The following is a 24,696-nucleotide window of genomic DNA, read 5'->3' as shown; positions in this document are numbered from 1 at the left end:
TGCCATTAGAATTTGAACCAATTCATAAAACAAAACATGTTCAAAACAACCGATGAAGGGTAGTTCATTTGACTTAACTACAAAATTTTCCCGGCAGTTGCGACGTTTTTACCTCAAAAAGCATAGCAACTTTCAATTTGCGGCGCTTTTGAAAGCGTTTGAAAACCCTTCGTCGGGACAAGTTGCTACAGGTTTTTAAAATTGTAGTTAATTTTTGCGATGTTTCTTTAAAAACTGTAGCAATATAGACGGTTTTTAAAAATCGTAGCAATATTTTTAATGGTTTTTTAAAAAACGTAGCAAAAACTTAAATGTTATTTTTTTAAAATTAACCGTGCTAGATATATATACTAATTTTTATTGATTTTTTTATTTTTTTGATTTGATTATTATTATTAATATTAGAAACATAATTATAAAAAAACAAATTAAACTTTAATAAGAAATTAATAGTACAAACATTTAATTATGGTTCAATACAATGCTACGCCATACAGTGGCGGAGCCCTGAAAGGGCTTTGTAGGCTTGATAGGGCTTATTTTCCTTATATTAGGAGCAACTCGAATTTGATTTAATTTGGTTTTTCGTTTTTTATTTTGCTCTTGTAATTTCTTGAGAGGTTTTGACCCAATTTCCCTCTCTTGTATTTCTTTTTTCATCTAATAAACTGATAGGGGTCTACCTAACCCCCGCCACAACAGGTGGCTTTGCTAAAAAAAAAATCCCAGCTTTTTATGTACAATCAATTTCTAACAACATATATATAATTTTGTACTATCACAATAAAAATAATTAATCATTTAAATTTTTTTAACAATATTTACACTTTTAATAAAATTATTGTTTAAGATAATATATAGATAAAGAACATAATCATATACGTTATTGAGACATATATTATGATGTTAATTTTTATTTTATATTGTATCTAATATGTTATTCACGTGTGAGACATTTGCTTCGTGATAGTCTTTTAAAAAATGCATACAGAACATTTTCAAAATGCATTCAAAATTGCTAACTCCCTTGTATATCCTATAGCTGCTTTCATTTTACCAAGCTAAGGCCTACATGATAAACAAGCTCGAATTTTGATAAACAAGATTGTGTTTATTTACTTTATGATATTTACTTATTGTTGTTTTGGTAGGCATTGTTGATTATTTTGTGTACAATAAAATATCAAAATGTTACATACAAATTATTTAATAAAATATTCAACTAAATTGTTTTTATTAGTTCACCTTGCATTATTTTTAAATAATTTCTAAAATATTTAATTAGTTTTTAGCTGGTTATAATGTTGAGTGTTTTTGCTCTGTTTGAAAACCAAAATAAATATAATTTGTCGATGTTCAGTTCATTTTTAAATATTTCAATACCGAGCTCTTTTAGCTCCTTCTCATTGCAAAATATTTTAAAGTGTTTTTTCACCTATTCTCCACACACATTTCCAATCCTAAAACATATTAAAAATCAAACGATTTTAAAATTTTCAATATTTAGCAACCAGGTTGTATGTGAGTCAATATGGGTTAGCCCGTGGGCATGCCGAACTACCATTTATTTAAAAAATTAAAATTTTATTTATTGTTAAAAAATATTTTTCAATCTTCAAATTAATTTATTGTGGTAGTGTAAAAAATTGAGGGAGTGTATTTTGTATATTAGCATCTTATGACACGCAATGTGTACATTTTTGGTTGAAAGGGGGTGATATGAATACAAAATACTTCCATGTGGTTAAAAAATACTTCCACGCGATGTATTTTGTATATTAGCATCTATCAAGACATTCCAAGAAACAGAAAAAGGAGTATGCTAAGCTTCTCTCTCAACAGGAGGATTATTGGAAACAAATTAAAGGGCTAAACATTTTTGGTTGAAAGGGGGTGATATGAATACAAAATACTTCCATGTGGCTGCATCGAATATAAAACGAGGAAATATTATCAGATCACTTAAGTCGTATTCAGGACAAGATCTTACTTGGAATAATGGTCTAGGGGATCATATTTTTCAATTTTATCATAATTTATTCTCTTCTCAAAGTTGTGTGGTGGAGAACATTGTAAGGCATGTTGAGGGTTGCATCACAAAGGAGATAAACGATGATTTATATATTGATGTGGAATTGAGGGGTAATGGAAGACACGTGCCAACCCAGATGATCACCACACAAGTGAGTAACCGTTTAAGGGGTCCACCCAAGCACTTAGAAGATTTCGTATGATTGTGCTAGCGGTTTGGGATGGGAAATATATCAGCAGAATAGTGGCGCATGGAAGTCAGAGAATATTGTTGCAGCTTTTACATTGTTTTCCTTTTCACTTTTGCTCTGAGTTATTTTCCTTTAATTTCAGTTGTAAAGCTTTTCTGAGAACACTGGGAATGTATTAATGAATCTTCATTTCTTCTGCAAACTCTCTTGACAATTGCTTGATTTTAATATCTTGAGTTGTGCACATATCATTGGTGCTCTCGTTGACCCGTCATCCATGGCTGACGGAACGCATTTTAAACTTCTCGATGAATCCTTCAAAGCAATGCAGGGCCGTATGGAAGAATACCAGAAAAGCTCGGACGATCGTCATATACAAACAACTAAGCATTTGGAGGCTCTGGATATTAAGCTTGAAAAAACATTGTTGTTGTTGGCCGACTCCATTGCTGCAAACACTTTTCCACCTCCAGAAACTTCTCCGCCTGGGGTTATGGCACCACCACTGCAGGGGGTTTTGCCAACGCCACCACCTGGGTTTTGGGCACCACCACCGCCTTGGTTTTCGGCTACACCAACGGCACCAACCAATCAACAAGTGTTTATTCCTCCATCTCCTTATGCTTATCAAATGGTGACCTCACCACGTTCAACTCGTGTTGATTTTCCACGGTTTGATGGCAATGAACCACTTGATTGGATTTACAAGGCTGACCAGATACCACCATTTCAGCGTCTTCTTTTGGCTTCCATTCATATGGATGGACCAGCTTTGCCGTGGTTCCAATGGCAACACAAGACACAACAATTTAATTCATGGGAGGATTTCACATGAAATCTAGAAATTACCTTTGGGCCTTCGGAATACGAAGATCATCAGGAAACATTGGCTAAATTAACCCAAACCTCGACAGTGGCAGAATATTGCCAACGATTTGATGCTTTGGCTAATCGCATACAGGAGGTCTCTGCATCTTTTCTCACTAGTTGTTTTATTTCTGGTTTACGATCGGATTTTCGTCATGAGGTCAAGGCTTTTCGTCCTACCACCTTATCTCAGGCTATTGGGCTTGCCCGTCTTCAGGAAGACAAGGTAGCAGATCGCAGATCGGGATTTCGTCCATCTGCCCATTCTTCTAGTGGGTCTTTATCCTCATCTACGCCAATGAGTTCTAAGCCTATTTCACAAATATTGCCGGTTTCTTCATCAGGGTCCAATCTAACCAATTCTACGGCTCCTCCGATTCGCCGTCTATCGGCGACGGAATTGCAACTTAAGCGCCAACATGGACTTTGTTTCACCTGTGATGAAAAGTGGTCTGCATCCCATCGCTGCAAGTCTAAACCTCAATTATTTTTTATTGATTTTGAAGAGGAAGTGGAAGTTGAGGCTGATATTTCGCCTGAATCCGAGCTGCTAGTTTCTGATACGCAGGTTCAGTCTGCAGTGTCTTTTCATGCGATGGCAGGACAAACGACTGCTACCACTTTCCGTTTCTCAGGATCGTTAGCTGGCATTCCGGTTCAGATTTTAGTGGATGGGGGTAGCACCCACTCTTTTATCCAGACTCGAGTGGCAAAACATCTCCAATTGCCTATTTTATCTTCCACGAAGTTTGCTGTAGCAGTGGGTAATGGTGAAAGGCTTTTTACGGAAGGGTCAGTCACCCAAGTTCCGTTAACAATTCAGGGTCATTCCTTCCAACCAGAATTATTTGTTTTAGGCTTACATGGAGCTGATGTGATTTTGGGAGCATCGTGGTTAGCCACTTTGGGCTGGGTTCGTCAGAACTACGACAAGCTTATATTTGAATTTGAACACCATGGTAAACCCATTCAACTGATTGGACAATCGTCTGCTCAATTGTCTATTATTCAACTTAATAGTTTCTTGCGTTTGGCTGATAATCATGGGATTGCTCAATTTTTTCGCTTGGACTTGGTTCCTGTGGAACCTACTAGTTCTGAAGTTTTACATCCAGAATTGAAGGTGTTATTGGATCAATTTGCTGCTATCTTTGAGAGTATGCATGTCTTACCTCCTTCTCGAAGTTATGATCATGTTATTCCACTATTATCGGGCTCGAGTCCAGTTAATGTTCGCCCATACCGCTATATCCACACTATCAAAAGGCAGTCATTGAAAAACTAGTTTCTGAAATGCTTGCAGATGGAATAATACAACCAAGTTTGAGTCCGTTTTCTTCTCCAGTGGTATTGATACAGAAAAAGGATGGCACGTGGAGATTTTGTACTGATTATCGAGCTTTAAATGCAATTAATATTAAAGATCGCTTCCCTATTCCAACCATGGATGAATTATTCGATGAGTTAAAAGGCTCTTGTTTCTATTCTAAATTGGACCTGCGGGCAGGTTACCATCAAATACGTGTCAAGCCAAAAGACATACATAAAATGGCTTTTCGTACCCACGAAGGTCACTATGAATATCTAGTAATGCCTTTCGGCCTTACCAACGCACCTGCTACGTTTCAGGCAGCAATGAATACCATCTTTCGCCCTTATTTGCGGCAGTTTGTGTTGGTTTTTTTTGATGATATATTAGTGTATAGCAAACATTAGCATGAACACTTGGAGCATTTACGTACGGTTTTTCAATGCCTCTCAGATCATCACTATTTTGCAAAGAGATCAAAATGTCAGTTCGGTCGCAAATGTATTGAATATTTGGGTCACTGTATATCGGTGAAAGGAATTCAAGTAGATAATTCAAAGATTAAAGCGATGCTAGATTGGCCAGTGCCACATTCATTGAAGGCGCTACGGGGATTCCTTGGGCACAGGTTTCTATAGACGATTTATCAAGGGTTATGCTTCCATTGCCAGGCCTCTAACTGATCTCTTAAAAAGAGATTCATTTATTTGGACTTCGGATACAGAGGCTTCTTTTATTCTTCTCAAGCAAGCCATGACTTCCGCTCCTGTTTTGACATTACCAGATTTTGCTAATCCATTTTCCTTGGAAGCTGATGCATCGGAGATTGGGATTGGAGCGGTATTATCTCAACAAGGACATCCTATTGCATTCTTTAGTCAGAAATTATCCACAAGAATGCAAGCCGCATCTACTTACCATCGTGAGATGTATGCTATAACCCAAGCAGTAAAAAAATGGCGTCATTATTTATTGGGTCACAAGTTTTCTATTCTCACTGATCAGAAAAGTATCAGGGAACTAGTATCACAGACGATACAAACACCCGAACAGCAGTACTGGCTATCGAAGCTTATTGGTTTTAACTTTGAAATTCGGTATCGACCAGGCCGAGAAAATCAAGTGGCTGATGCTCTTTCTCGAGTTCATTGCCATACCTTAACTTTTTCTTCTCCGCAATTTGATTTCATTGATGATCTCCGTGCTGCTAATAGTACCAATACAGAATTGTTAACAATCCGTAATCATGTTCAAGTTCAGGATGTTGCTTATAGCAAGTTTTCAATCAGAGGGGATTTGTTATATTTCAAACATCGTTTAGTTATTCCGTCTCAGGGAGATTTAAAGCATAAATTACTGGCTGAATTTCATTCCTCAGTTCAAGGTGGACACGCAGGTTTTCATCGTACCTTCTATTGTACTGCTGCAAATTTTTATTGGAAAAATATGCGCTTGGATGTTCGTTCTTTTGTTGCGAAATGCCTTATTTGTCAACAAGTTAAGCCTACTCACTTGGCACCAACTGGTTTGCTACAGCCCTTACCAATTCCAGAAAGAATTTGGGAAGATATCTCGTTAGATTTCATTGTGGGTCTGCCAATATCAGGAGGAAAGACGGTGATTCTTGTGGTGGTTGATCGGTTGTCTAAATATGCTCATTTTCTTCCGTTGGTCACTAATTTCACAAGTGTGATGATCGCCTCTGTTTTTGTGAATGAAGTTATTAGACTTCATGGAATTCCTCGCTCGATAGTAAGTGATAGGGACAGAACTTTCATTAGTTCCTTTTGGCGTGAAATTTTTCGTTTGCAAGGCACCAAATTATCGATGAGCACCGCTTACCATCCACAAACCGACTGACAAACAGAGGTGGTGAATCGCGGCTTGGAAATGTATCTGAGATGTTTTACCATGGATCAGCCGCGTTCTTGGATTCGTTATTTGGCATGGGCCGAGTTTTGGTACAATTCGGCTTATCACACTTCGGCGGGGATGACACCTTTTGAGATAGTATATGGAAGACCGCCACCAAGTATTCCCAGATACATTTTGGATTCTAGCAAAAATGATGCTGTTGATCAGGAGCTTCGTCAACGTGATGAGATACTGCAATATTTACGGCGCAATTTGGAGAGAGCTCAAAATCGAATGAAACATTTTGCCGACAAACATCGGACAGATAGGGTGTTCGAGGTGGGAGATTTAGTTTGGGTACGTTTACAGCCTTACAAACAGATGTCAGTTAAGGGAAATTCTTCACATAAACTTTGCAAACGTTTTTACGATCCTTTTTCCATATTGGAACGAGTGGGTGCTGTTGCATACAAATTACAGCTTCCATTGGATACCAAAATTCATCAAGTGTTTCATGTTTCTTTGTTAAAAAAGTTTTTGGGGGACTTGAACACGTCGCCACAGCCTCTTCCTGTTCTTTCTGATGATTCTTTTCCAGTTTTGGCACCTCAACAAATATTGGCTTCACGTGAAATTTTGAGGAATGGGAATAAAGTAATTCAAAAGTTGGTTTGTTGGGAAGGACTACCTCCTGAGGAGGCTACGTGGGAAGATTTACTCTTGTTACCAAAAGACTTCTTGAACCTTGAGGACAAGGTTCCTTTGGAAGGGGATGGTATTGATGTGGAATTGGAGGGTAATGGAAGACACGTGCCAACCCAGATGATCACCACACAAGTGAGTAACCGTTTAAGGGGTCCACCCAAGTACTTAGAAGATTTCGTATGATTGTGCTAGCGGTTTGGGATGGGAAATATATCAGCAGAATAGTGGCGCATGGAAGTCAGAGAATATTGTTGCAGCTTTTACATTGTTTTCCTTTTCACTTTTGCTCTGGGTTATTTTCCTTTAATTTCAGTTGTAAAGCTTTTCTGAGAACACTGGGAATGTATTAATGAATCTTCATTCCTTCTGCAAACTCTCTTGACAATTGCTTGATTTTAATATCTTGAGTTGTGCACATATCAGGCTTCTATTCGGTTAAAAGTTGCTACAATATTTTATGTGCTCCGTCTGAGAACCTAAATTTGTCCGTGAAATTTGACTGGAAAGAATTTTGGAACAACAAAACTCCTCCCAAAGCGAAAAATACAGTGTGGAGAGGAATACATAATTGCCTGCCGACAAGGGATCGTCTTCTGTCCAAAGGTGTTAGCGTGGTAAATATGTGTTCTGTTTGCAACAATGAGCAGGAATCAATAAATCATTGCCTTTTCTCCTACCCATTTGCAAAGAGATGCTGGTCACTTGCATCCATCCGCTTCCAAGCTAATGACTTACAAACTACAGCAGATGTTTTTTACCAAGGATGGAGGAAGAGCAATCAAGAGGAAAAGAAGTTGGCTATCATGATCATCTGGGCTATTTGGAAATACCGAAATGAGGTCGTCTGGAGGGGAAAAAACAAATCAGGAATTCAGTTGGTCAATGAAGCGAGTTCCTTTTTGATCCAATGGGAAACAGCCCAGATCTCAGAAACTAGAGACTGGAAGCTGCTTGCTGATCAAGATGGTGCAATAAAATGGACGAAGCCAAGATCGATCGGGCTGGATAAAATGCAATGTCGATGCAGCAATATTCCAAAACTCACAGAATGCAGGCTTCGGATGTGTATTCGATCCGTAACTCTAGTGGAAACTTTGTGAAAGGTATTTGTGGGCTATTAGGATCTCACTCTCAAGCGGTAATGGCAGAGGCACTAAGTTTAAAAGAGGCACTTAGTTGGATCAAGGTTTGTTTCAAGAATGTACCGGTTATTCTTGAGTCGGACGCATGCACTGGTGGTAATTCAAGCAATCAGAGGTCGCTTAGTGGATAACACCTATCTAAGAGATGTGATCCTTGATTGTCTATCTAGCCTTAAAGAATTAACGAATGTCCATTGCTTTTTCATAAGGAGGTCAGCGAATTGTGTAGCTCATGAGCTTGCTCGAGCTTCTGGTTCTAAGTCTGCCGTTTGGGACTTGAATCCCCCGGATTTTATTTGTAATCAGTTACAACTAGGGGTGTGCAATGGTCGGTTCGGTTCGGTTTTAACAAATTTCGGTTCGGTGTTTCGGTTTACGGTTTTTCAAATTCCTAATCCTAAACTAAACCATTTTACTTCGGTTTGGTTCGGTTATTTTCATTACGGTTTCGGTTATTACGGTCGGTTATTACGGTTTGAGTAACAATTTGACTTATAAATGAACTTGTATGTTAAATTATTTAAAATAAATATAATAAAAAACAGTGATCAAAACAAGTTTTTGATTATCTTAAAACATCAAAATTAAGTAATGAAAATAGGCATAACTATGATTTTTGACCAATTTGTTAGTTATCTTACAGATATCAAAATAAAATAATAAAAAATATAATGATTGGCGGTTACCAAGTTAGGGATTAACGGTGAAAAGTCAAGAAGGGAGGAGGCAAATCTGTAAACCTAATGAAAATAACATATATTAATTATTTTTATTACTTGTTATATTTTAAATGGTTAGTTCGGTTTTTTCGGTTTTTTAAAATTCAAAACCGTAAACCGGACCGAAAAACCGAAGTTATCAAAAATCAAAACCAGAACCGACCCAAAAACCATTTAAACCGAACCAAAAAAACCAAAATTTACGGTCTGGTCGGTTTTTTCGCTTTGAACCGTTACAACAAGACTTGCTTGATTAATAGAAGATTTTTCTGTTTCAAAAAAAAAAAAATTAGATTTTTTATGTAAAATAATTTTTGAGTGAAATATTTGGATATTATATTAAAATAGGAAATTTTTAAAAATAATTTTTAATAATATTTTATGTTAGTTAGGGCCATATCTATCTATATATAAAAACAAGAAAGTCACCAGAAATAGAAAGAAAAGAGTTTTTCCGCCCAAAAATATTTCCAAAAATGGAAAAGATAACTTAAAAATTTTAAAAAAACAAATAATATAATATTCAATTTAAATTTATAAATATTAGATAGAGATGATATTGAATATTCAAAAACTAAGATGATATTATAACTGATAAACTATTTCTTCTAAAATATTTTAGAATATAGATAGAAATTCGATTTAATTTTTAAAAAATATAAAATATATTTTATCGTGATCAAACAAAATTTAATTTTTGTTTTAAACGTTGGTTATTTTTCTGTATGCATTTCAAAATGAATGAAGCTACATATACAATGAAATTTGTGTATCAACTTTTATAACACATAAAATTCAATATAAGAATTTAATGTATCAAAATCTCACGATATATTAAATTTAAAATCTCGCGATAAAATAACAAAATTTAAAAATATTATTGTTGTAAATATCGTTGCACAAGGTATTTTTTTTTTATAATTTTAGCATTATATATATATATAGAGTTTCTTTCAAGTGCCCACCTACCATGCCCACCAATGATGTGACACTATTCTATTGGATGTGATAAAGATGTGATAAATTGTAGGTCCAATAGAATAGTGCCACATCATTGGTGGGCATGGTAGGTGGGCACTTGAAAGAAACTCACATATATATATATATATATATTTATATAAACAAAAGTCTGCTATAAATAAAAACATAACATTTTTCTGACCAAAAGTAGATTATAATTGTTTGTCATTATCATAATATATTGTTTTGTTTATTTAAATTTATATTTTCATATTAATTTCTATTAAATTTAATATAAATAGCATTTTATACTAGCTGTATGGATTTTATTGTCATTTATCTTATCAAAATATTATGTGATCTATATTATTAGTAATTGTTTATATTTTATTTTTCTATATTTTATTTTAATTTTATAATTTAAAAAATTTTATTTTAACAATTAACATCTTTCTCTTTTCAATTTTTTTAATAAAATACGAGTATTTTATTAATATTAGATAAATAAACTCTTATAAATTTTTATATAATACAAGTGTTTAAATATAATTATTGAATAAATAAATCTCTTATGAAAATAAAAAATTTTAAATTTATAATATTTGAAAGAATATTTGAATATTTTTTCGCAACAAATCAAAACAAAATAAAAAATTCACAATTTGTTTTGAGATTTCAAAACTTAATATGGAGAAAAAAATAATTTATAAGAAATAATTATAAAAAATATATAATGAATTTTTTCTTAAATGTGTGTCAAAATTAAAAACACTAAGTAATTAAAAACATTATGAACAAACTACGCATAAAAAAATCTACATAGCTATATCCAAAGTTACGAAGTACAAGAGTTTAAAATTTTAAATTCTAAAATTCTATAAATTTTGATTAATGTGAAAAATGGGTGGAGGGTATTGAACAAAATAAATAATAATATGAGGAAGTCAAATATTAAAAGAATATTTTTATAAAATTAAGGATGAAAAAAAATTTAAAAAATATTTTATAAGATGTAAAAAAATTTATTTCGACAGCTTATAAGCACCCTCCAGCCACAATAAATTTAAATCGATTGCAAGTCTAAATATTTGAAATACTTTGTGATTAACTCAATTGTAATATCAAGATGAATTTGATTTTTTTAAAAAAATTATCTAAATAATGAATATACAAATAAATCCATATATTTCAAATTATTTAATCAAAACTCAACCTTAATTTATTTTTATTTAATTATTTATTCAAGCTATCAAATTTACTATTTTACTTTAAATTACACAAAAATAACACTCTGTGCATTGCACAGGTGAAATACTAGTCGTCTTTTAAATAGAGAATTATTTTGTTGAGATACATTAGTTATATAGACAAAGATCGTTTATGATATATTTTTTTTTAAAAGTTAAGAAATATATTTATGATATTTTTTAATTAAATGAAAATGAAATGTTTTGGAATCTTATAAGGTATTTTTTTGGTTTATAAAAAATATTACCACAACACTAAAAATAGTTAATCTATTTATAATGACAAAAACTCGTGTGAGAGGTTAACCCACTAACACTAAAAGATCGGAATGTCCGATGCAGTATCGGAGCTTTCGATGGCGATCAGAGCTTTCGATGACATGTACCGATGACTAATCACGAGATTTTGACAAGTGTCGCGCATGTAGAAAACGGAGCTTCCGATCTGCATCAGATTTTGCCTATAAATAGGGCCATTCGGCTGAATAATTGGAATAAAATCAATTGTTCCGAGTGTTCAGTATATAGTAAGCGATACACTGAGGGCCCTATCGATTTATAGTAGGGTTCTGGAATAACCAAGACATGGTTATAATTATCCAGGGCTAGCGACTTCAAAGGGCTTACTACGGACAAAGGTATGATCCGGGAATCTATTTAAGTTTTGGGAGTATTTATTAGCTTAGTTAAGGTTTATAGAACTTGTGTAGTGATACGGTGAACTTTTGAATATAGGCTTGGAAACTAGGAATCCTACTAAACTTGAACTAGCCTAGAGGTACGTACACATAGACTGAGATTGCCAATGAGTATACATGTTTATGTGTTGCATTTATTTGGCATTATTATATGGCATGATATATGATTTATCGCTTTTCATATACATATGTCATGTGCATATACATGTTGAGCATATACCTTGTTATACCTGATTATAGAGTCGCTCAGCTCTATACTTGTTAGTTTGTCACTCAAAGTACCGCGACATCGGGGATATGTATGTCTGACTACTCTGGTGTACTAGAAGAGTGTGGTTGTACCCAAAGGTTGATCCGCGAGGTTACATCACTCATGTGGCGCCTGTACTGAGCATGACTTATTTGATGACCCTTTACCAGTCATCACGGTTGCATGCATCATATACATATGTTTACTCGTGTTTATGTACTGGGCGTTAGCGCTCACGTTCTAGTTGTTATCTTGGACACCCCATTCCACGGGGCAGGTCGCAGGATTGACGGAGCTGGTAGTTCGAGGCAGGATTAGGGAGAAGGAGCCTACATGGGATATTTTATACAAAAGGATTCGATATAGCTGTATAATTTTTTTTTCTAGTTGTTTCGATATGGTTGTATCACTACAGTATTAAGCCTTGAACTTTTGTACTAAGCTGATATGTAAATTATGGGTTATGTTTCCGCACGTTTTTTTCTCTGTTTAGTAATTATGCTTTAATTAAAGTTTAATGCATTCCATAGTTGCCAGTTAGTAGATGATTCAATGCTGGGTCACTACACAATATGCTCATGTATGCAACATACAGTCATGACATGTTGTATCATATAAATCATGCAATCACGAATACATGCAAACACATTGTAGTGACCCTTACCGAGATCACCTACTAAATAGAACTTAGACATGCAATTAACTTAATCAAACAGTAAACCAGAATTAAGCTGCGGAAACAATAATAACATTAAACAATCCCAAGGAAAGGAATATGTAAATACCCAAATAGTTATACAACCAAATCGAAAGCTGTATCAACCCAATAACAACAGAATAAAAATCCTAGGCAAAGCTCCAGCTGGCCAACCACTGCCTAGCCCCTCGTGGATCCACCCGCCTCATCCAATCGCAAACCTGCCCTATGGAATAGGGTGTCCAGAAATACAGAGTACGAGACGTGAGCATAAAACGCTCAGCACGAGAGTATGAGTATACATGAATGCAAGTGAACCGCCTACTGACTAGAGTTCAAGAATCATATAACAAAGACAGACCGGGCCCTGGTATGTAGCACGTTGTGTCGTCGCTTTAGGAGGTGGTTCACATACCGAAATACTAGTGGATACGCCGGACCCAAATCGATGGAAATCCAACCACTAATAGGATAGGGTAAAACCCTACTAACAGACATCTCAAAAAGACAGCTCAAGATGCAAATGTATGCAGCATAAAATCATGTCATATAAATCATGCAGTCACATAATACATGCATACTCAGTCAGGATATCTCAAACAGTACTTTCGTACCTCAAATACTAGGCAAGTGCTACCAGCTCTAAGTTCACGCCTATAACCGCAGTACACAACGAAATGATACTAATATCATTAAAGTGCTCTAAAAGCCTTAACTAAGCTATTGCATACTCCTAAATATTTTTAGGAAGCAAAAGCTATACCTTCGTCCGTCGTTAGCCCTTTGCTGTCGATTGCCTCAAAACTAGGCCACAGCTCCGCTACGACGCCTGGATCGCTATGCCACTTCCGAATTCCCAACGGGACGCCTAGAATGCCCTAGATCTAAGCTGGAAGACCGAGGAATCGAGAGAGAAGAGGTGAATGGTGTGCTTGGAAATGAATCTCGGCACCTCTATTTATAGACACGGAACAGAACGTCCGTTCCTCATCGTTGCGTCCGTTTGTCCGATGAACATTGCGTCCGTTCCCCTTCATTTCTTCCGATGTCCCATCAAGTGCGTAAGCAATGACGTATTCTGATGGCACGAACGTTGAGTCCATTCCCCGGACGTTGTGTCCGTTCCACCTGACCCTCCAGACCATTTCTGATCATTCTGGGTCCATTACCAGACTCCGCTAATCCAATTGACACCCCTTTAATCATGTTTATTGGATTAATTAGCAATTACTCACTAAAATTGGGTACGGACTACTACACACATAATACATGCATGCTCAATCTGGATATCTCGAATAATACTTTCGTACCTCATATACTAGGCAAGCTAGACAAACACTATGTCCAAGCCTATCGTCCGTACTACAATGCAAAATACTCATGCATTAAAACCTTATTCTAAAAGTCTTAACTACGCTATAGCATACTCCCTATTTACTATAAGGAGCCAAGACTATACATGCGTCCGTCGTCAGCCCGCTGAGGACAACTACCCAGAACATGGGCACCTCTCCATTGCAACTTTGGAGCACCTTGCCAACCTCCGGACCAAGCCTAGGAAGGCTGAAAACACCCCAAAACTCCTAGAATACGCTAAAGACCGAGGGAAAAACTTGAATTGTATGTGAAAATGTGACCCTCGGAACCCCTATTTATAGGCCACGATCGGAAGCTCCGATCTGTGCATGCAGCTACGTGTTCAACCCTTGAAGTCACCTGGCACTGGATGCGTTCGGAAGCTCCGAACGGGGATCAAAAGCTCCAAATTGGTTCGGAAGCTCCGATCGCATCGCTTCTTCCGAACTGTTTTTAGGTGCTTCTAAACTTGTTTTGGACCCCCGGTCCCTATCCTACTATTTTCGGACGTTTTGGATCTGATTTTCCACTTATTTTTATCAAATAATGACTCCTTAAACATGTTTTGATACTTTTAAAATTATATATCATTTTCTAACATGTTTAAAATCACTTAATGTTGTAAAATAGAACCAGGCTACTACATTCTCCCCTACTTAAGATATTTTGTCCTCGAACAATCTTAAGTACTGAAAGTATAAATAAACCGAATAAACATTTTTTTTATTCAAAATGAACATTTTACAAGATATAATTGAAATGCAATAATTTTAAAACAACTCTGGATAATCTGTACGCATACGACTTTCAAGTTCCCAAGTGGCCACCTTAGTGCCTCGGCACTGCCATTGAACTAAAATAAGAGGAATGGTCTTGCTGCATAATACCTTATCCTTGTGACCTATGATACGCAAATGTCTCTTCACGTATGTCAAATCCGTATCCAATTGTACCTCAGACGCTGGTAAGATATGAGACTCATCTGCCACATACCGTCACAAAAATGAAACATGGAACACGTCGTGGATACTTGAAAAATACGGCGGCAACGCCAACTTATAAGCCAAATCTCCAACACTTTAGAAAATCTCAGATGGACCAATTTACTTAGAAGATAGCTTACCCTTGAGACCGGATCTCAAAATCCTATGAAATGGGAAGACTTTCAGGAACACTTTCTTTCCAACTTCAAACTGCAAACGTCTGCGCTTATCATTCGCATAACTAGCCTGCCGAACATGCGTAGTTGTAATTATCTTCTTGGAATTATCAATATAAGTATTATGTTGACTCCAAAAGTTGATTTGTAAACTCCCAAATACTAATATAATGACATCTATCTCATATACTTGAGATAATATCTGAAAATGAAAATACTTCTTATCCTGCCACAGATAATAATAATTTCTTACAGAATTCTGACTTGTGCCACTAGATTAACAAAACTATTTCATCTCAATTTGGCAAAGTCCATAAATCAAAATAATCTAGCTAACCCCTAACTCGATCTTATCGAATTGGACATATCAATGGACTAACTCATCCAATATACATCCCGAAAAATCCTTTAGACCTCGTAACTTAGATCTCAGCTGCTATAATTTTTTCATGTCTAAACACTTGATGCTATTTTTTTAGTACCAACTGAAATTCAAACACTAGCTAGATCAATTTTTGACACTGAAATCTCAGAAGTACTGCAAAAACTTTCCGAGTACCGTTTATTAGGGTATTGTATTCATCCCATCAACAATCTCACAATTTAGTTCATAATCATCAATTAATGAACAATTCCAATTGTTCTTTCTACAAAAGAACATTTGCCTCCTAAATAACGGGATCACAACATCTGTATCTATCACATATAGATTAAAATTAAAAATTCTTATCAACTTTTCTTAAGCAGAAGGAAACCCAAAAGCTGAATGACATATTTCTTGGAAACAACTATGTCTATCTCTGACTGCCTTAGATGATAGTCACAAATAGTCACTGGACACTAATCTTGCACCAGTCTAACTAACTAATTCAAAGCAAACATGAACAAAGAAGTGCTCAACTTTTCCTATCCAAGTGAATTTTTATACTGCCGAATCCATGATGTAACTTAGCAGGTTTATGACATCCGTCAAGCATTAACTAGATCGATCATCTTGGTGTCTTGATGAAAACTCATCTTTGCTTGACAACTCATCGATCAAAGTCCAATTCGTATAGGGAAAATTCTCTATGTAAACCTTTCACCTAGAATTCCAATTCATCATGTAATCAAGACTCTGATTACTAATTATACCTCTGATAGAATCAGACAATACTGGTAAAAACTCATGGTTCTCCCTCAGTATCACGTACGAGAACTATCCGTCCAGAATATTCACTTGTCAAGAAATTCTTTCCAAGACTATTCTTTCCACGGAAACCAAAATCTGTATCTCTGATGAAGTCAGGTGATAATTCAACACATTCTTTGGCACTAACCCAGCACCAAGAATAATTCCAGAAGACTCAAATAAATCCTGAATATTTTCTTGATAGTTATACTCATTGCTATGAATGTACATACAACAAAACTGAGTAAGTCTTCCTATAATGCCAAACTGGAACAAAAAAATCATTCCAGAGTACACCGACATAAGATCGCACTTACTATACCATCTCGAAACCCGACAGTCATCAACATCCTGACATAACTCATCTATGAGTTTCTGATATTCCTATCCGAACCTAAATCATTGGTCAAAGAAAACTTTCATAATTTCACAGAAGCATAACTCAAATCCTGAGTCTGCAAGAATCTGACAATTTAATCCTGTCGAATACCAATTCAACTAAACTCTTAAATCCTCGAAATCCCAAATCAAGACTGAAATTTATCTGCTCAGAACGATTATTTGTTAAGGAAAAATCCATTCCAAGACTGTTCTGAAAACATAAATTCTCGTTATGTATCTTTGAAAAAATAAAATATAACAAGTTACCTTGGATATCAAATCTCTAAATCTTCACGAGATACTCCCAATATCATTATACTTTTACTGTGACTGTTGCAAAGTATTAGACTAAGGTAGCCTCCCCCTGAATAACCATCTGAAAACATGAGATACTTTCATATTAATACAAGCCTAGGGTTGCGCTTCCTTCTTATTCTAATCATCTTATTTACATAGTTCACAGTACCTAGTATAATTCATCATTGTCCCCCTGATGAAAACACATCATTCTTGGCGACACTATGTATCGATAGAATATTCTAAGAAATACATCTAGAACTATTCACTAAAAGCATGAAAAATTCCATACCAATCAGAAGATTGTCAATTCAGTATTCTATAGTCAGTTAACTGATCTCAAATCTAGATAATCTTCACAGGTCACAAAATTTGAACCTCTGGTTTTAGTTAACCAACTGATTAATTCCAAAAAAATCCAAAATAAATTGACAAGTACAAACTGCCACAAATCCTCTCTATTTATTTTTATTTGAACGCGGACAATCCTTTTTCAACTGACTTAAACTACTACAAATAAAACAAGACCCTAAGGCTTTGCGGCATATATCAGTTGGATGATTTCTTTTGCAATGTTCACACCGCAATTCCATCTTATTAACACAAGAAAATTCTCCTGACCCGGAAAGGGAAGACATTGTAATTGATCTTTTAAATTTTTGGCCCTTTCGTACCAATGAATTAGAGCCCATGATACTCTTGCTTAACTATCTTTGTTTCACACTTGGAGGACCATGTTCATTTAAGAGAGCTTCTCTGAAATGTTCTCATCTAAGTTGACCAAAATGCTGCTGCAAAACAATAGAAATTGATTGCCAGCATTCCCGAGTTTTCTCCTGTAAATTCAAGTCCGTACTTAACAATTTCTCTTTATCTTCAAAACCAAGTGTGACAAAGAACTGTTCCATTTGATTCACCCAGAGCATAACTTCATCAGAAGTTTCTCCTCCTTTGAGGGTTGATAACCTATCTTGACAAATTCAAGAATATTGACTCTCACTTGATCTTGTTGTTATCCTTCATCACCAACAGAGTTATTCTCGATACCACGACTATTCTGATCACCCTGATTTTCGATCTACACATTACACAACGGTTAATCCCAAAAAAAATTCTATATCCCAAGATTTCTAAGCATGCTCTGATATCATAAATATAGTGACCCGCACCGTGATCACCTAGTAATCATAAGCTTAAGATCCATTTAACTTAATTAAATAAATCATCAGATATAACAGCGAAAATGCATGAATAAAATCCAAATAAAATAATAACAATAATGATACAACCATATTGAAATTTGTATTATCCCGAATACAATGGAAATCAAAAAGCCTAGACAAAAACCCGGCTGGTCATCCATCGCCTATGCTCTCCTGGAACCATGTTCCTCATCCAGTCGCAGACCTGTCCCATGAAATAGGGTGTCCGGATACAACAAAGTACGGGACTTGAGCATACAATGCTCAGTACGAGAGTATGAGTATACGGTAATATATGTGCATGAATGCAAATGAACTGGGTACCAAGACACGAGATCAAAAATATCTGATCAAGAACAAACTTGGGCCCTGGTATGTGCCACGTTGAACCATCGCTACAAAAGGTGACCGACATATCCAGAAGCCCTGATGGTGACCTAATAGAAGTACACATGTCCAACAAAATATAAGTGACCTAACACGAGATCTTGTGGCCAACTGATATTGGTGACCTAACACGAATCTATGTGTGCAACCATCAACTGACAAGATATCATAATACCGGATATCTCAAGGATAAAAGCTCAATATGCTCATATATGCAACATACAGTCATGACTTGTTTTATCATATAAATCATGCAATCACGGAATACATTCAAACACGTAATACATGCATACTCAATCTGGATATCTCGAATAATACTTCCGCACCTCATATACTAGGCAAGCTATACCAGCACTATGTCCAAGCTTATCGTCCGTACTACAATGAAAAATACTCATGCATTAAAACCTTATTTTAAAAGCCTTAACTATGCTATATCATACTCCCTATTTACTATAAGGAGCCAAGGCTATACCTGCGTGCATCGTCAGCCTGCTGATGACGACTGCCCAGAACATGGGAACCTCTCCACTACGACTCTGGAGCACCTTGCCAACCTCCGGACCAAGCCTAGGAAGGCAGGAAACACCCTCAAAACCCCCAGAATACACTAAAGACCGAGGTAGAAACTTGAATTTGATGTGAAAATGTGGCCCTCGGAACCCCTATTTATAGGCCACGATCGGAAGCTCGATCACCAGACCGGAAGCTCCGATCTGTGCATGCAGCTACGTGTTCAACTCTCAAAATCACCTGGCACTGGATGCGTTCGGAAGCTCTAAACGGGGATCGAAAGCTCCGAACTGGTTCGAAATCTTTGATCGCATCGCTTCTTCCGAACTATTTTTGGGTGCTTCCAAACTGGTTTTGGACCACCGGGACCTATCCTATCATTTTCGGATGTTTCGAATATGATTTTTTAATTGTTTTTTATCAAATAATGACTCCTTAAAATTTTTTGGACACTTTTAAAATTATATATCATTTTATAACATGTTTAAAATCACTTAATTTTATAAAATAGAACCGGGCTACTACAGTTTCTCAGACAGTGTTATTCCAAATGATGAGAAGAGCTCGAGTCAACCAATCTTCCCTACCGACTCACTCAAAGATGTCTCAACTGAACCAATTGTTGCTATTGAAGAATCTTGTTGTTCTGTTATCTCATCCAATATCTCTAATGAAGATGAAGATAACTGCTCCATGGAACACAAGGATCAAATGTCCTCAAGCGAACAAGAATCCGAACAACATTCTTCAAGAGGATAGGTATTTGACTTTAATCGAGATGAATTTACACGAGAATATTTAGCCAATGCATTGCATGAAATGGCTAATGAGTACCAAAGATTGTGCTTTGACTTTGCATGACTGAAAAGTCAGTAACAATGCTAAATATAAAGGCGGAGATTGCTAAGCTCAAAACTGAAAATTTTGAGATACAAGTGGAAAGTCAACTGTTAAAATCAGAAAATATCAGGCTGACTGAACTGATAAACACTTGGAATAAGTCCTCAGCACTACTGAGATGTAAGAGTCACAAAAGGCCTACTACAAGAAATATTAAATTCAACAACACGTAATAGACAACGGTTTTGGGAAAAAATGTTGTCTTTTTTCATTTAACAATGGTTTTTAATAAAACCGTTGTTGTTGCCTATTTTTTGTTGAAAAAATGCAACGGTTTTTTAAAAACCGTTGTCTTATGTATGTCAAAGACAACGGATTTACAAAACTGTTGTCTATGAGCATAGTCCAGTCTTTTTCCCTAAATTTATGGCCATGGTGATATGTTGTTGAAGATCTGTTCTTTCTCTGTTCCATGTTTTTCTTTTTTTTTTGGGGGGTTTTTTTTTCCATATCACTTGAAGATCTATCAGTTGAAGATCTGTCGGTTTTGTGTTCTTGGGATGCATTACTTTCTTTGTTGATCTGTTTTTTTTTATATTATTTTTGGTTTGGTAGTAAACACAATGATTAGTTGGTGGAAAGTGAGGGGTTTTTCTAAAATTTGAGTTATCCTTCTCGTAATTTTGTAAAGGACAGTTATTTTTTTTAGTATCGCTGGATTGCACTTTTGTCAATCTTCATTGGATGTTGTTTCGCTGGTATATTTCATTTTGGCACTGAAGAGCCAAGGTTGGTAATCGGTGTTGTGAATTTATCACACTTGCAGTAGATATCTCATCTCATAATTATTTGTTTTTCTACTGCATGATATGTGAGGAATGCCGAGTTTCAATATTTTTCACTCCTTTCTTCTAGATTGAAAAGAGAAGCACGTGAAAAAGGGCATACCAGAGTTTCTTGGGTGTACTGGTTTAACAAAGTGTTGTATTACCAAGTGGCCCTTGTTTATGTGCTAACTAGACTTGTTACAAATGTTTCCCAGTTTATGACACATTTATCGAAGAAAATTCCTGACATTTGGCTCAATAGTTTAAAAAAGGAGTGTTTTAGATGAGAGATTTCTAACATTTACTTGATGGCACAGGCATTTCTAGCTTTCTATGTCGTAAATGATCTGAAAATGATCCAATCCTCAAAAGCTGTGGTACTACATTTGATTTTACGTTATTACTTACATTTAATTATTCAGGAAAAGGATATAAAATTTCATAGCTAGTTACCATGTTCAATATTCATGCATAGGTTCCTGCTGTCATCTACATCAGCGATTCAGCAGCTTCCTCGTATCAGTCCTCCTACACGTTTACCGCAATTAAATTATATCGAACACATTTAATTTATTTATTTTTTGAAAATTTCCCAACTTGTAGTGATATTGACTTATACTCATTACGCATGAGATAACCTGGACAGGTCAACGCTCGAAGGTGCTATATTCTGCTGGAGGGCTTCTTTGGATAATTTCTGGTGCAGGGATCCTCTTTCATCTAAGTAGCATGAGTTTATTTATGTATATTTTATCCATAGTGATTGGATCTGCAAATGCTTTGATGATGGTATGGACCAAGTTTCCCTATCTAACATATGCATTTGGATCAGAACATTTTATTGTTCAGTATGCTCGGAAAATTCACTTCAATTCATTTTGATTCATACTTCCTCCTTGTATGATTAGTAGAAATTTAATTCATATGGTGCGGTGGGATGCACTGTGATCAGGTATATGTGGTAGTTCAATTCAATATTTAGTGGAATATAAAGTAGATAACAAACTTTGGGATTTATTATGAAATTTGAGACTAGATTTGACCACGACTCGCTTAAAAGCGACGAGGAGGAGCTTTCACTTTTTATTTGCACTCTTGGTTTCTGTTGTATGGTTGGCATTCCTGGAATTTCGCGACTCTAAACAAATTTTTTTTGGCATAATAGGTTTCTGGGGTGAGCATTCAGAGTTTTCTTGTTGGCACATATCTCAACGAATGCGCCTTCGTGTATAGATCTTTGAGCTTTATGGACAAAGTATCATGTGGACTAGCATTATGTATTCTTGAGTTTTATCAAAGTAAGTTTTATGGCGATGTTTTATTCGTTCCTTGGCTCGATAGTTTTAAACATCCCTTGGCTCGATAGTTTCTGTCAGTAAAACTTAAAGTTTCCCCTATCTTCTCTTTTCTTTTTCCATGTTATTTTTCATTTGGCTTCATGTTTCTTGTTGTCACCCTATCCTTGATCGAACCAGCATAATTTGCTCGTCAAATGACATTTCCCCGCGATGTCTCCCTCAGCATATCTTCCTCTTAGGTTGATAAATGAATGGATTCTATTATTTAAATCCAAATCCAAACAAATGTAAATGAGTTTAGTCTTATAATTTATGATGATGGCACGGGAAATCTGAAGAAAAGTGGTGATATCAAATTATTATAGTTGAAAATACATGCATAATAATAATAAGAGTTTAAAACATATGAATTAATATATATATATATATATATATATATATATATATATATACATAGTTATGATATGACCTTGGGTAACATCTCGTGCAATCCTCTTTCCAATTCAAGTTATCATAATCTCAATACATTAGCTTAGCCAGCTTTAGTGGGTAAGCACTTTCTTTAGAAACATCAATTGGTATGTATATATGCGATCAATGGCAAATAGTATTATTCTATAGTATAAAGAGAATGACAAACAAGTTTATAATTGCGTGTCGTGACGTAAGTTTTGATTTTTTATTCAATCACATAAGGCAATGCCTTGACAGGTGGCTGCATCAAGATATTATTATCTGGAAATGAGTAGTAGATACATAATTTTGTCAATATTTTATTGACAAATCATGTTATTTTTGCTTTCATTTGCCAATATGATGTCTGTGTACTTTATACCCATGTCCGCTATATGACTGAAGCTATTTAACTGCATATAACTCTAATTTTCCAAGTATCTAACTTAGTTTTTTTCTTTATGCTTTCAGGTTGTGCTAGATTTTAATACTTTTTTGTCCAGCCTGTGTTAGCTTTGATTTGAGGTGATTTTAGCTGGTTCCAACCTTGTTTTTCATCAACTCATAGGATTTATGGGTTTTTAGTTGAAATTTAAATGAACTCTTTATTTGATCTTTCAGACCTATTTTAATATACTGATTATTTATGTAGTGGAAAGTCGACATCCATTATTAACATTTACTTAAAAAGATTTTATATACATAATACAATACTATTTGTTGATAATTAGTGTTTTATATGATTTATTAAATGAATTATGTTTATGGGTTTTTTTGGTTGAATAATTAATTTACAGTTTGGATATACATATTAAAAAAAAAAAGATTGTTGCGGCGTCTACGAAAATATCAGGTCAAGAATGTGTAGTTGTGAAATCAGTACTGGCTAGCTCAAGATGGATGATAATCTATGCTGGAACGAGGGTTCCAAGTTTATCAAGATTAGTTCATAGTTTTATTTTATAATGTGTATTGAATTACGATTCGAATTCGAGTGATTTGTAATACTGAAAAATTGTATATTAAATTTTATTTTCGAAATTTTAAATTTGGATTGATTTATAATATTAAATATTTGTATATTAAATTTTAATTTTTTTTTGTTTTTTATTTGAAAAAAGACAACGGTTTTAACCATTGTCGTATGTAGCTTAAAACTGTTGTTGAATGTCCTATTATTAAAAAGACACGCTAAAAAACAACAGTTAAAAACCGTTGTCTTTGAAAGAAAAGACAACGGTTTTTCACTGTTGTAAAACCGTTGTCTTTGCCTCAAAGACAACAGTTTTTAACCGTTGTCTTTGAGCAACCCCTTTAACAACACATCCTTTAACAACAGTTTTAAACTACCTACGACAACGGTTTTTCACCGTTGTTGTTGAGTTTTTTTTCTTGTAGTGGCCAGTAAGAGATAAAACTGGTCTCGACTTTTTTGATAAGGATTGCAAACCACCTGAGCCAAGTACTCGATCATGTCTGCACAAGAACACTTCAAAATATGTGAAAATTTTCAAGTACAAAATGATATATGAAAATATAGAACCTTAGATTCATGATGTCGTGTAATGACCCGCACCGTGATCACCTACTAATCATAAACTTATTCATGCAATTTAAACAATAATTAACCTTAATCGGAGTAAATGTGGAACTATTATAACTTAATACCAGAAAAGTATAATCTAGTGGTCAACCCTGCAATCCTGTCTTGGTCACTACCTAACCTTCAAATCCTCAGGAAAACTACCAACAACTGCCGCATCGAATACGGTGTCCAGAAAACAGAAAAAATAACCAAACGTGAGCTTAAAACTCTCAGTACAAGAGTATAAATATACAATGATTATATGTGCATGTATTCAAATGTACTGGATATCAAGACACTCATGTCAAGAAACAAGCTAAAAAATCGGGCTCAAGGTATATAGCACGATGCACTGTCGCATCAGGAGTTGGCTCCTATACCAAGTGGATAATGGTGACCTGATACTTTTGAATCCTAACTTTTGGTGATAACAAAATAATATATCATTGTTATAAAACGACAGCCATTCATATGTACTAACAGAGAGACATCTACCGAGTTGAAGACGTCTACTGATCTGAATATATCAGCCGACTCATGTAAAGACATCAGCCGCT

General features: G+C 35.3%; 1 protein-coding gene across 1 annotated transcript; it reads left to right on the top strand.

Annotated features, from left to right (window-relative positions):
* The first annotated feature begins 7,188 nt into the window (after window positions 1–7,188).
* LOC140874324 (uncharacterized) lies at window positions 7,189–23,520 on the top strand. The gene is made up of 11 exons (XM_073277602.1): window positions 7,189–7,249; window positions 7,381–7,923; window positions 8,079–8,143; window positions 20,686–20,776; window positions 20,903–21,009; window positions 21,094–21,180; window positions 21,279–21,316; window positions 21,421–21,592; window positions 21,969–22,101; window positions 23,026–23,079; window positions 23,352–23,520. Exons 1-10 carry the CDS (start codon window positions 7,189–7,191, stop codon window positions 23,040–23,042), a joined length of 1,314 nt encoding a protein of 437 aa, XP_073133703.1. The 3' UTR covers window positions 23,043–23,079; window positions 23,352–23,520.
* The last annotated feature ends 1,176 nt before the right edge of the window (window positions 23,521–24,696 follow it).

This window comes from Henckelia pumila, chromosome 1, assembly GCF_033568475.1.
Source record: "Henckelia pumila isolate YLH828 chromosome 1, ASM3356847v2, whole genome shotgun sequence".
Classification (NCBI taxonomy): Eukaryota; Viridiplantae; Streptophyta; class Magnoliopsida; order Lamiales; family Gesneriaceae; genus Henckelia; species Henckelia pumila.
This window is presented reverse-complemented; position numbering and strand designations above follow the sequence as displayed.

What these genes read in the sequence shown, in the direction of transcription:
- LOC140874324 (XM_073277602.1), top strand. Translation starts at nt 7,189, where the DNA reads ATGGAAGTCAGAGAATATTGTTGCAGCTTTTACATTGTTTTCCTTTTC. An exon ending in AGGCACTTAGTTGGATCAAG is followed by an intron (nt 8,144 to 20,685) that starts GTTTGTTTCAAG and finishes TATTTTTTTTAG; the next exon opens with TATCGCTGGATTGCACTTTT. An exon ending in ATCAGCGATTCAGCAGCTTC is followed by an intron (nt 21,317 to 21,420) that starts CTCGTATCAGTC and finishes ATATTGACTTAT; the next exon opens with ACTCATTACGCATGAGATAA.